This window comes from Pagrus major, chromosome 2, assembly GCF_040436345.1.
Source record: "Pagrus major chromosome 2, Pma_NU_1.0".
Classification (NCBI taxonomy): domain Eukaryota; kingdom Metazoa; phylum Chordata; class Actinopteri; order Spariformes; family Sparidae; genus Pagrus; species Pagrus major.
This window is the reverse complement of record NC_133216.1, coordinates 3,279,430-3,292,418: the sequence shown is the minus strand read 5'-3', so window position 1 is coordinate 3,292,418 and position 12,989 is coordinate 3,279,430. Positions and strand designations below refer to the sequence as shown.

The following is a 12,989-nucleotide window of genomic DNA, read 5'->3' as shown; positions in this document are numbered from 1 at the left end:
ATTAGGACACACAAGATCTTAATCTGCACAATTAGGATGCAGGATGCTCGTCTAAACCACACCGACGCTTCAAGACAGCACCCGTACAATGCCTTACGAACAAAGTCTCAAGTAAAACTCTAGTATTGATGCTTTCAGCTGTACAAACTGTGCAGGCTGCACTTTATCTGATGTAACTAAAACACACTGTGCTGTGTTTTTCTTTATTCTGTAGTTAAACGAACTGGTGGTGTGCAATAGGAGGAAACTATGAGCTGTCTGCAGTTCTAATGTAACACTGGATCCAGGTGGAAACACCACATCGTGTTTCTGTCCTGTGGGAAGCGATCGTTGTGATCTGTTCCTGCCTGATCGTCTGTGCTTAGAGCACAATATAAGCACCAGACATGCTAAAAAAATGACTTCCCATTTTTTTAACGGAAAGTCTGCACATTGTTTAAAATAACTAAGGTCTATGTTCTCCAGGCTGTGTTTACAGTCTGCAGGCCGACAGCCGACAGTGCTGGGCTTTGCAGACAGCTGACAGGAACTCTGTAGAGGAGCAGCAGTGTCATTATCGGGTTAAATCACAGTACCATAGTTTCATGGCATCGGCTTTTTTCAGTGGAAAACGCTTTAGAAAACTCTGCCCATCACGGCATGTATGTGCTGCTCAGTATTGCATGGCAGAGTTGGAACATGAAGTAAAAATTTTCACAAGCTACTGAAACTACTAAACCAAAACTAGAGAGCTGCAGACCAGTGAGAACATCGAACTGCAGCAGACAACCTCTGACTGGCTGTGACGTTCACACACAGACGTTTCAGGTTTAAAGACTTCCAGCATTGAGGAAGTCGTGAAGCTGAAACATCAGTGCATGAAGAAATGTCACAGCAAATGTAGCGAGCAGTGTGCAACAGTGTAGTATGATGATAAAGTTAAAGGGACAGTCCGCAGCCAAATCAACAATACCCATTTTCCCTCTTAGCTGTAGTGCTGTTTATCTAGATTGTTTTGGAGATATCAGCTGTAGAGCTGTCTGCCTTCACTCCATTACAACATCAACGTCTCTTTCCAGAAAACACAGCCCAGTTACTCAACATAATCCACAGACCTTTATTAAATAACTACGTTTCAACACCATGTTTTAGTCATTTAAAAAAACATTTGTTGCCTTAATCCATGTGCGGGACAGGATGTCAACTCCACGTGAAATGGATGAAGCATGTTGAGTTTCTTTTTTAATCCACAGACCTTGTTGGGACCAGTTTCATGTGGGAACTAGGGGTGTTGCGATATACCGAAAGTGACGATAACCATGATATCTAAAAATGAAACATTGATATCATGTTAAAAATACACATATGTAATGTCGGTCTTCGCTTTGTCATAGTAGGTATTAGTAATTCACGTTAACACTGGTTGCCACCCGCCATAAAACATCAAAATTAATGAAGTGTAATTGTTCATTTTGTACAGTTGTGGTTACAAACTCTCCTTTATTTGCCAAAAAAGAGACAAACACACAATAAGTTGAATATTAGGGATGAATTTGACAGATAACATTATAATTTTACCACAACGATGTTGTTATCATGACTTCTTTAGGCCACGATACTTGTGTAGTAATATGGAGACGGGCGTAGTAGGAACTACTTTCTTTCTACCAAACTACACCCAACAGCCGTATCACATCCATCACCACTGAGCGAGCCAACGTCACAGCTCATTAATGTCTCCAGCCTCTCGAACCGTGAGTGGATGAACATTTCCTTCTGCACCGTGATACGTTTAATGGCTCCTACATGCTCACAACAAGGTCTGTGGATTATCGTACCGCGTCATGATTGTTCAGTTTTTGGGATTATGGCCACAAGCCGAGTTTCATCTAGTTCCATTATTCAGTAGAGAAGACAGATAATCTACAGCTGATATCTCCAAAACTCAATAAATAACACTACAGGTGAGAGGAAGAATATGTGTTTTTGATTTGTGGGGTGAACTGTCCTCTTAACATTTAGCCGAGCTTAGAAGCATCAAGAGTCCAGCATCCTTTTCTACATGATAAAAAGTTTATGATCACAGTCAACGTTAATTATATTCACTGCCTAATATCAGTCACATTAAATATATATATATATATCTGTGAGGACATTGTACTCTGATAAGTGCTATACAAGTGGAATTTGTTATCAACACGGTGATATCAGATAGATTGGATTAGTTAACCCGTCTCTAACTATACTTTGTAAACTTTCTAAAAGCGATTTTGTATCTTTTCCTTGCAGATATAGCCGAGGTAGATTTTTTTGTACTTCTAAACGATGTTTAGAACAGTATCAGTAGAGTTGGTAGTTGTAGATTAAATTTAGCGGATTAGATTTTGATATATTTTCCACAGTGAGGACGCTCCCCTTCGAAAACTGCTCGAACAGCGTAGTGTATCATAACCCAACATAACCACCATCTGATTTACTGAAGCACGTCGTCTGCTGACTCGTTCGTTGTCTGTGTTACTTATGTATATTTCTTCTCATAAGATGATTTATTTAGATATTTATTTATTTACAAGAGGATTATTTATCTATGGATAAGCTGTGCCGCAGGTCCTTGAGGCGAGCAGCGAGGAGTTTAGTTCAAGGAGTGTGGTTTCAATGTGCAATACAGAACAGAAAAGAAGCAAAACACATCTGATTTCTTTAGAAGCTTCGACGAGAGGTCGGCTCACACCTTTTTTCTGCTCCAGTGTTTGTTGTAACCCTCTGCCAACGTACATTTCTTCATTCGGTTTCTCTTGAAGGAGGAGTTTTTGAGTGTAAGTAGCATGTTTACATGACGAAACAGTGAGGAACATTGCCAGTATAATTGTCAGTCTCGGGTCGTCTTGAGCTAATATGTAGATATTAATGGTGGCTGTGAGGCAGGTCGGTGGCGTGTGAGGTTATAACAGGAGTTTAACTGTTAAGTCGACTCACTACACACCAGGTGGGACCAAGATTACACATCACACACACACAAAACACACACACACACAGGTCTACTGAACTCTTGTGTAATCTCTGACTGGGTAAAAAATGATCAGCACCAGCGGGTACAGGATGGATCAGCTCGGATTATGTACCCAGCACGCCCAGCGTCGTCCCAGCAGATGTGGCTCAACGCCCGCAAACAGAACTGTCTACAATGTCCGGACAATGTTCCATGTTTCCATGAACTTCTGTACTAACTGTCTGGCTTCGGCCTTTGCTGTTCTGTAGCTAGATGTGATGCCTCCCCCCATCCAGCCTCTCCTCCTCACCCGCCCCTCCCTCCCTCCCTCCCTCCCCCCGTGTGTGTCTGTGTTTGCTTCCCCTCCGTGTTCCTCTGCAGATGCATGATGAATCCCCGTGTACATGTGTTAGCAGCATGGTCTACTGTGATGGACGCCATATTTTATCAGGTCGACTCCCCACAGTTCGAAATCCCAAACATCAGAGGCTCTCTGTGAAATAAAATAAGCAAGCGGCTCACACAGACACAACCACGACTCCATACTGATAAACTGAAGACACACACACACACACACACACACACACAGCATTCATGGATTCAGTGTGTACTGCTTATTTGTTAAGTTACCTTCAGAAGCTGTGAAAAGAGAGCGTGCTCTGTTGTGTCATGTCTGCAATGAGCTACATCCCAGCTCACCCTTTTGTTTGTTGGTGTATGATATTTCTGTGTCTGTGTAAGTGTTCTTCTTCTCCTACTACTTCTTCTTCTTCTTCTTGCTCTTCTTCTTCTTGCTCTTCTAGCTCTTCTTCTTCTTCTTTCTCCTCCTCCCATTAGCTGCCTCCCAGGTCTTGCTCTTCAGTGTGTCTCTCTGTGAAGTTTTGTTCCTGTGATGATGAAAATGTCTCTCTCTGCCTGAACCTTTGTAGGGAAATAATGACTGAGTTACTACAATATCTTGTGATAGACATATACATTTATTCAATACTGTAATAAATTATTAACTGAAGATGATATTTAAGTTTTTTTATGAAATGCAGAAAAAAAATTCTTAGAAAAAAAAAATGGCAATTTGTTTTTGAGAAAACGGCATGAGGTGTAATGTGTTACCGAAAGAAAATGAAGGTCTTTGATCAAGTGAAGTTGACCTTATTGGAATATAGTTTATTTATTTTCAAGGAGAAACGTGTCTGAGTCTTTATTTCATCTCTGAATGAGCAAACAGCGGTCAAACCCAACATGGACGGAGTATGAGACAACAGACCATTGAGGCATTTTGCAGGTAAATAATAACTCTGCAGTCTAAGAGGCAACTTTTTGAAGAAGTACAGTAGCTCAGCGCACGTCCCATTCACAGAGGCCCTGTCCTCGCTGCAGCAGCCCAGGGTTTGAGTCTAACCTGTGGCCCTTTGCTGCATGTCGCTCCCCTCTCATCCCGTTTCACCTCTGTGAGCTGTCCTGTCAATAAAGCCATGAAGGCCAAAAAAAAGGGAAAAGTACAATAAATAGCACATTGGACGAGCAGGAGTTTGAGAAGGATCCAAAGTAAAAACAAAGATCAGGACATCATTCTTCTGACTTTCAGCAAGAAATCTTGAAAGTCCGGCGTGTAGGATAATAATATTAATGATTATGTTTTCATTGGTGTATAATCACCTGAAACTAAGAATTGTTGTGTTTTATAGAGGGAGCAGGTCCTCTATTTGTAGATATCTCTGTGTTTCATCGATGCGTTACAGCAAAATAATTTCCAAAACCATCTAGAACAATATAATTCAAATTTGCACAAGACTTCAATGTAAGTTGTTGTAGGAATGTCTCATTTAACACGTGATGAACAATTATTTCAATCAGTTCTGAATAGTGAGCATGTTCAGATTTGCACAGTTTTTCATGTAAAATATTATCTAGACGTACAGAGCTGAGCCACTATGAGAAACATTAAACCTCACGGGAACTCTGTGTTACACAGAACACTGCAAAAAAATATAACCAAGAAAGAACTTTTAGGGAAAATTCATACATGTTTACTGGGTACTTTTAAACTTAAACAGTCACAAATGAATTAGAAATAATCATGAAACGATCATTTTAAATTAGATCGTGGTCATCACATTTACAAACAAGTCCACATTCATCAATGGAGAAAATGCAGGAGTGATACTGATTATCTGTATTAATGTACATTTTGTTATCAGACAACTGAAGCCCTGAAGCTGTTTACTGCCCTTCAGAGATCACAGACTGTCTCAGCTTGATCACACCGTGCATTAGAAGTATTTACTGTAAGTGACAGTACACTATAATGTGTGCACTGACCCTTATTTTTAGTTGAGTGTTATGCGTTACACCTCCTGATTACTGATTGCAGTGAAAATACTTTTTTGTGGAGATCCATTACATGGTGCATTGATTCATACTATTTAATAATAAATGGTAGATTCATACAGATGATTAATATGAATATCTGGTTTATTCTCATTGGAGAATGTGGTGTTGTTGTTTCTAGCTGTGGCTACAGGAAAAATATTTAAATTGAATTTCATCTAATTTGTGTTATTAATTCTTTTATTGAAAATGTCATTCACAATCTGAGTTTAAGAGAAGACAAATATAAACATCTTACTATTATACAAGATTGACAATTGAATTACAGTGTAAATGTAAATGTTGTATTAAACAAAACAAAAAAAAAACACAAAGGACAGAATAAATAAATAAATAAACTCATACTAAATAAAATTAAACCCAAAAAAGAATTGGAGTGATTTCATTATTGTATTTCTTATTTCTGAGGATCATAATAAATGTTATTTGTCTCTAGAGAAGCTGGAAATGAAAAATTAAGAGTCTTTTATTTTCATCTTCACCGGAAACTCATCTCGCTGCTGCTGCGCTATTTGAGTCCCAGTGCGCAGATGCGGAAGTGACGTGTTGGGTCGTGAGGTTGGATCTCGTCGCTGGTGGTTAACCGGGTCAACCTGTGCCGAGCCGAGGGAGACGCTTTACTATTCGCAAGAGTGTCTACCTAGCTAAGTAATTCTGCGAGAGTAGCAGTGACCGGATCGAACCCCAGCTGAGGCCGGTCCCGGAGGCGGTCGGGTCTCATCTGTGCTCGGAGCGGAACCACAAATCATCGGAGCAGCGGAAGAAGGTAGCTAACGCGTGCAAGCGCCATTGTTTATGAGCAGGCGGAGAGCGGGGCCTTCGGCTAATTCCCCGGTTTAACCAATTACAGTTGGACGTAAACACCAAACGCATGTTCTGTATTTGATTTTGAGTTGTTACCTCTGAGAAATAATTCACTAAATGACTATTTAACGGGGGCGTAGGTAGCGTCGAGTTAGAAATGGCCGCCCCCATGAGCCTCTCGACCGCAGGTAGCGTAAATTATGTAACACGGACTGATCTGTTTAATTAAAACCAACCACTCTTCAGCGGTGTTTGCTCAGCAGATATTAACTTTCATACACATTAATCACGATGATCGGATGTAACTCCCGATGTGCCGCTAGTTGATGACAACACGTGCTGTTAATAAATAACCACACTAACGGTTTTGTGGCTACGACTTGAATAACTCAGATATTAAAAGTCGGCCGTGGTGGTGAATATTCACGAAACAGCTGCTTTGTGCTTGAAAGGTCGCTATTATTAGGACATAAACGAGCTGGACGGAGGAGGCAGCTAGTGTTTGGCGGGCTAACGAGCCGCAGGACCTCCGTGACGCTGCTGCACCTGTTTAGCTACAAGCTAACGAGTTAGCTAACGAGATGCTCTGGTGCTGATGGTCCACCGGGCTCCTCCAGAATCTCCACCAGCTCCGGAGACTGTGTTGTTTTTTTCTAACTACAAGCTTTGACTTACTTTACAGTACTGGAAGGAATAATATCCTGGAAATAAATCTGAAATCAGCAGCTACAGTGGATCTTCATGTGAGTGCTTGAGTTTACTGTAGGTATCTTTGGAGAAATGGCATCGTAAATAAAAAATAAAAATGGCGGAGGGAAGAGGAGTTAAACAGGTAGTCCAGGAATATCTGTCACATCCTCTTTATTCTGTGAAAACCAGACGAGAAACAACATAATTGCTTCGTCCAGATTTAATAACATTCCTCATGAACAAGGGGTTTATTTGCCCATTTAGATTCTGCCTTATTTTGTCTGTTTTGTTTAAAATTAAGGTATTTGCTCTTGAATTTTGTTAAACAGCAATATTAAGACTTAAATTAACTATGGGCCCGATTGGCAGAAGAGAACATTTTTACATAACATCCCCTGTATGTGTGTACGGATGTATTTTCTGTTTCTAATGTATAAACAATTTCCTCTTCTCCCAACAGGCAAGAAGAGATGTCATACTACTCGTCCCGTAGTTCGTCTCGGGCCACTGATTGTAAAGTGTACGTGGGCGACTTGGGCAATGGTGCCGCCAAGGGGGAGCTGGAGCGAGCGTTCAGTTATTACGGCCCGCTGAGGAGCGTCTGGGTGGCCAGGAACCCTCCCGGGTTTGCCTTTGTGGAGTTTGAGGATCCCAGAGATGCAGAAGATGCTGTGAAAGGCATGGATGGAAAGTGAGTTGTAACATATTACTGTCGGATTTCAGCAAGCTTTAACAAAAATTACCCACAAATTAATTTTGTAATCTACAACAATTTTTTGCCCTTATGTTTAGCGCTTTAATCCAAGAAGACCCACTTTTTAGATCCTTGCAGCCTACACGAAGACCGTTACAGGAATTACAGCTGTCTTTGGCCTCTCTTGCTGACTTGTCTTCTCCTCAGGGTTCTTTGTGGTTCCCGTGTTCGCGTAGAGATGTCAACAGGCCTCTCCAGGAAGGGCCGTGGCCGCCCTAGCCGGCGCCAGTTTGACCCCAATGACCGGTGTTACCAGTGTGGGGACCGGGGCCACTATGCCTATGACTGCTACCGCTTTAGCAAGAGAGGAGGTCGTCGCGGCAGCAGGTGAGGGAATGTAGTCTGTCTTTGCATGGCTGCTATTATGCTTTTTTCCATGTCTGTAGATATTCTTCAGCTGCCTTCGAAGCAGAAAGACAAAAGGTGGTAAACGTGTCTTTCTCTCCTTTCAGGTCTCGCTCTAGGTCCCGATCTCGCTCTAGGTCCAGGTCTCGTGGACGCCGCTATCGTTCTCGCTCACGCAGCCGTAGCCACAGCCGGTACGTCAACATTGACACACAGACACACCCAATGACATATTAACAGGAAATTCTTGTTCTGGTGGGTTGTTTATTAAAGTGCTGTCCTGTAAAGGGTTGTCCTTTTTGTGACTCTTGTGTTCTTTCTCAGGAGCCGTCGCCGATCTCCATCATATTCCAGACGCAGGAGCAGGTAAGACAACGGCTTGTTGAAGTATCACTAACGGTTCCTTCATTCTTGTGCTAATGTACTGTTAGCAAGCGGTGTGGCCGCTCCTCATCAGGGTCTTGTTATTCCAGTTCTGCAGTAGAATCTGACAGGGCGAGAGAGATGATGTATTTCCTCCCTCAGGAATCAATTAAGTACATGTACAGTGATGTTCTCGGCCTCACTCTGGTCGTCAGCCCTCAGCTGTTCATCGTTCCTGTCATAGCTGTAATTAAACCTGATTTATTTCCTGTGATATTAGGTCTGGCTCCCCTGCACGCTCCAAGTCCAGGACTCCAGTGAGAAGGTACGAACTGTGTGAACTGCAGTTTTTCAAATAACAGCTTGTATCCGAAACACATTGAGACATCCAACGTAAAATTGTTTTGCTCTGTGATGCTGACAGGCAGAAAATAATTGGGATTGGCTTGCTGTCAACTCTTTTTTTTCATGGTTACAAAAGGCAATAATCCAGTTAATCCCTGGATCATTTAGCTCTTTAAATCCAAATTTTGGATAGTGACTTAAGCCTTGGGCTAGAATAATAATTCTGCGGGCTGCATGTTGGCGAACACATTCAGTGCGTCTGCTCCTTACGACCCATAATGCCCTTCTCTGCTTAGGTTTGCAAAGATATTTACAGCACATCTTCAGAAGCATGATTTTAGATGCATCCTACAATTGTTTATTGTGGGGGGATTTTGTTCTTTTTTTTCTCTTTCCTCCAGTCGCTCCAGATCTCGGTCTCGATCTGGCTCAGTGCCCAGAGGCCGCTCTGTCTCCCGATCCCGCTCACGGTCTAAGTCTGCCAATCACAAGAGGAACAGGTAAACCCTCAGTCTAGATATTTCTCATTCACTGAAACAGGGTATAGGTTTGTCTAATAAATTTCTAGAGCTTAGAAAGAGCTTAGTCCTGCCAGATGTCAGTGTTTCTACCAAGACATTCTAGATGTATGTAACACCCACACCTCAGTAGGAAGATACACTTAAGTTTATAGATTTTGGAGATCATAGTTCAGGTCACAGCGTTCCAAGAGAGGGCCAGTTATGTTTTTCTCATTAGCCAGAGCTAGGTGCTCCATCCTAGGCAGGGGATGATTTGAATAGACCCTCCTTCCACCCGGGATCATCATGCTGCCGCTGAACAACCTACGCATGATGGTGAGACTGATGACCGGCGAGACCCCTCTACCGCCTCGACATAGAGAGATCTACATCTTCAGCCACATCCTCTGCCTCCTCTGATGGCCAGCAGTGGAGGGGGAGGGGTAGACAGTGACTTGGACCCTCTGTCTCATGTAGGGATATATAGTATAAGGTGAAAGATTAGACCCTCTCTCTTGTGCTCCCTTTTCAAACTCTTCAAAGTCCTAGTTGGTCTTGAAAAGAGAGCACATGAGAGACCGTCTCCGCTCAGCCTGTAAACTGTTCAGACTCATAGCAGCTAAAACTAGCAAGAGGCACCTATATCCTCTGCCTTCCTGTGATCTCACCCACCCTACATGTAGCTCTATTCTGAATAAATGAATTTAGGCTGACAGAGGAAGAGAGAAATTTTCATTTACTGGATTGACATTGAGTGTTAAGTAAAGATTTAGAATTGTTAATGTTTTTAATTTTCTCTTAAATTTGAATTCCCTATCCTGAATTTGGCTAGATCAGACAAACTCTTCAGATAATGATTGGTTGAGATCAGACAAAACGACACCATTGGTGTGACTTAAGAATCTTTGCAGCACAGTTTTGTTTATTTTTCATATTTTCTTTAAAGCGTGTGGTGGGAGCTGAGCACTGCACTGACACCGCAGCTGATCCCAGGCCCAGGGTCTGCCAGCTGGCGGTGTGTACGTCCTGCGGGAGGGTGACTAAGCGCTGACCTGAGATCAGCCTTCGCCTGCATCTGGTGTTAGACAGCGAGAAAGAGGTCGACCTACCGACCGACCCCTCCCCACAGTGAATGGGTGACCGTCTGTTCAACCGACGCACACGCTCAGACGAGATCAGCCCATGCACACATAGAGTTGTTCTACTAGAGCCAGCCAGCCTTCAGATCTACCAGAGGGCTGATCCACACAGATCAGAGTTCGACCACTACCTTTTTAAATCCATTACCTACCTACCAGATCCCCCTACCTACCAGAGTTCTTCGGCCTCTGTCTTAGCTTCTGAAAGTGAGAGAAAGAGAGCTGACGAGAGATCAGTCTTCAAGAGCCTCCCAGCGCAGTGTCTCTCCAAGTTGTAGTCATCCGTCCTTCAGTCCTTTCATCCTTCGCTTCTCTGTACTTGTTGTTTCTGCCACTGTCTCCAAAGGTAACAAAAAATCAAACCCCCTGACAAGCTCATGTTCATGGTGAAAGAAAATGCACAGGCTTGATGTAGTCTGGAAAACTGGGGATTGTAGAGCTAAATGTTGAGAATTTTAACAAGCATGCTCAGTACAAATGTGTGGTTGCATGTGTGAGTGTTTGGGTGATTGAGTGAGTGTAAGGGAGGAAGGCAACATGAATATTAATGGGCTGAAATCTCTGCAGAGGCTTTGTCAGGTGTTTTTTCTTCCTGTGCCATACATGTTGCAACATCATTACCATTTTAAGCAGCTTTACCATTATAGTATTTATATTAGTGAACCAGCTCCAGTAATAATGGCGGCTTTCATAATATAGAAACAGTTTTCATCTGTTTGTGCCGCCCCCCTCCCTTTGTGTTTGTAGATATCAAAGGATGAGTGTAAATTCCTCCTCTTAGCAGGAGTCATCCTGTCAGGGAGTTGAGTGATTTATTTAAAAGGGTGTGTTTGCCCTGGAGACTCCAACTATGTATTCAGCTTTAGACCCTAGAGTTATGTCTCAGAAATACCAAGTGTAATTACTATATGGTGTCCTCAGGCAGAGTGCAAACCAAATTTTTTGCATGTCTAGATTACATTCAAAGTCGATGCAAAGACCTGAATAGAGCTGTATTCACGTCTATTCAGGTCTAATGACGCAAATTTAAATGTATAAATTTCAACAAAGCGTTTCCATGTGTCATGGCTTCACCAGTTGTTGTGTTTGGGGCGAATACTCACTCAAATGAGTTGCGCAAATAAACAGAAATTTGCTTTGCATTTGGTCTGAACACACCATTAGACAAATAAAACGCTTAAAGGCGGATACTAAATAACCTGTGGCCCTTCAGATGAACCTTTTGTCAAAGAGGTTGCAGATAGTTAAATATCAGCGACCATCCAGTCATGAAAAACAAGTTGTGCACTGTGTTGATGTTGGGATGTGGGATTTTATTTCTCTGATCATTCTTCCATCCTCCCCTGTGGCGAGCTAACACCCCTCTGTTTCTGTTTCAGTCGTTCCCGTTCAGCAAGTCCGAACCGAAGCGGTACGCCAGCGGACGACTGAGTGAAGAAGACTATTAGTCCCCCCCCCCCATACCGCTCTCCCCCACAGACAGACCCTCAACCCCTGCACCCTGTCTGCTTTTACAGCCCTACAGCAGCTGTTTTTGTACTTGTCTGTCTAGTCCCAGTTTTTTAAGTTTGATTTTCCTCCCAGGATTGTAGTCTCTGCAGCCTCAGATCTATTCAGTAAAGCAGACGTGAATCAGTTTACATTTGATAGATTGTTTTAATTGTCACCGCTGCTGCATAGGTTATCTCTCTTCTCAGAAGTCGTGTAGCATGTGTAAGAAGCAGCTCCTATGTTAAGGTAAAACCGAATGTTGGACTTTTTAGCAGTGATTTGGGCAGTTGGTACAGTAAATTGCAGTAGAAGACAGACCAGGTGGTGCAGTACTTGAGGGGGAGGACATTGCATTGAAGAACTTTTATTCTCTAAGCTCAAATGTCTGACCCTTGAAATATTTTTCCCTATTGAGAATCTGAAAATGTATTATTTTGTATTGCTCTCCAATTTGATTTGCTGTTTAATGATGGCATAAAGAGATATTTGCTGGCCCGCATGCCTTTAAATATGTCACATTCCTACTGTTTGTTGTTTCTGTACTGCACTGCCCTTTTTACAAACCCGATCGGCTTCACTGTGTGCTGAATAGAGTTTTCCACGTGTTGATTTTTTGGATTTTGTTCCTGTGACCTCTGATTTTTAAAATAAACAGTGCTTCAGTTTGATTTCTGTAAGGGCTGCTTTAACAGTTTTGTTCTGTCCCTGGCTTATATGGTAAGACAGTGGCAGTTTTATTTTTGAATAAACCTCTTCAACATAACCTCAGTGGTCTCGCTTTATTTCTGACTCGCCTAATTGTTTTTTTTCTTCCTTTATAGCTTTTTGTGAAACTTAACTAAATGTTTTTCAATGTTGTATTTTATAATATAACATATAATGTATGTTTTTTGGGGGGTTTTCTTCTTAATTAATGGTGTTAGACTGGATTCAATTCCCATTATCATTACTTTATTTCTTAAAAGAGAATACATTTTAAATTACGGGTGTAGAAAGTAAAGAAATCAACTAGTCAACTCTACTTTAGATACATTTATATATTTAAAAATAAAGATTTCTCATATAAAAATGGCCTCAGATGTTTGTGTACATTCCTGGTGAACTACTTTTACAGCGAGGTAGAGCCTATTACGTTTCCTGCTCTCCTATTGGCTGTAACTCGAGCACAAATTGATCGACAGCCAGCTGAGCCTATCGCGGCG

At 42.0% G+C, this 12,989-nt stretch overlaps 1 protein-coding gene across 5 annotated transcripts; it reads left to right on the top strand.

Annotated features, from left to right (window-relative positions):
- The first annotated feature begins 5,877 nt into the window (after positions 1 to 5,877).
- Positions 5,878 to 12,550, top strand: srsf7a (serine and arginine rich splicing factor 7a). 5 transcript variants are annotated; one of them, XR_012180204.1, is made up of 10 exons: positions 5,878 to 6,122; positions 6,843 to 6,903; positions 7,311 to 7,541; positions 7,752 to 7,931; positions 8,057 to 8,143; positions 8,274 to 8,315; positions 8,593 to 8,637; positions 9,059 to 9,157; positions 10,104 to 10,642; positions 11,676 to 12,550. XR_012180204.1 is itself a non-coding variant. In XM_073483905.1 (9 exons), coding segments are annotated over exons 2-9 (738 nt in total). In that variant the 5' UTR covers positions 5,890 to 6,122; positions 6,843 to 6,901; the 3' UTR covers positions 11,728 to 12,550. The 5 variants fall into 5 exon arrangements, 3 of the variants coding, with proteins under 3 accessions (XP_073340006.1, XP_073339997.1, XP_073339983.1); XR_012180205.1 differs by having other exon boundaries at positions 5,885 to 6,122; positions 9,068 to 9,157; XM_073483905.1 differs by lacking the exon at positions 10,104 to 10,642 and having other exon boundaries at positions 5,890 to 6,122.
- The last annotated feature ends 439 nt before the right edge of the window (positions 12,551 to 12,989 follow it).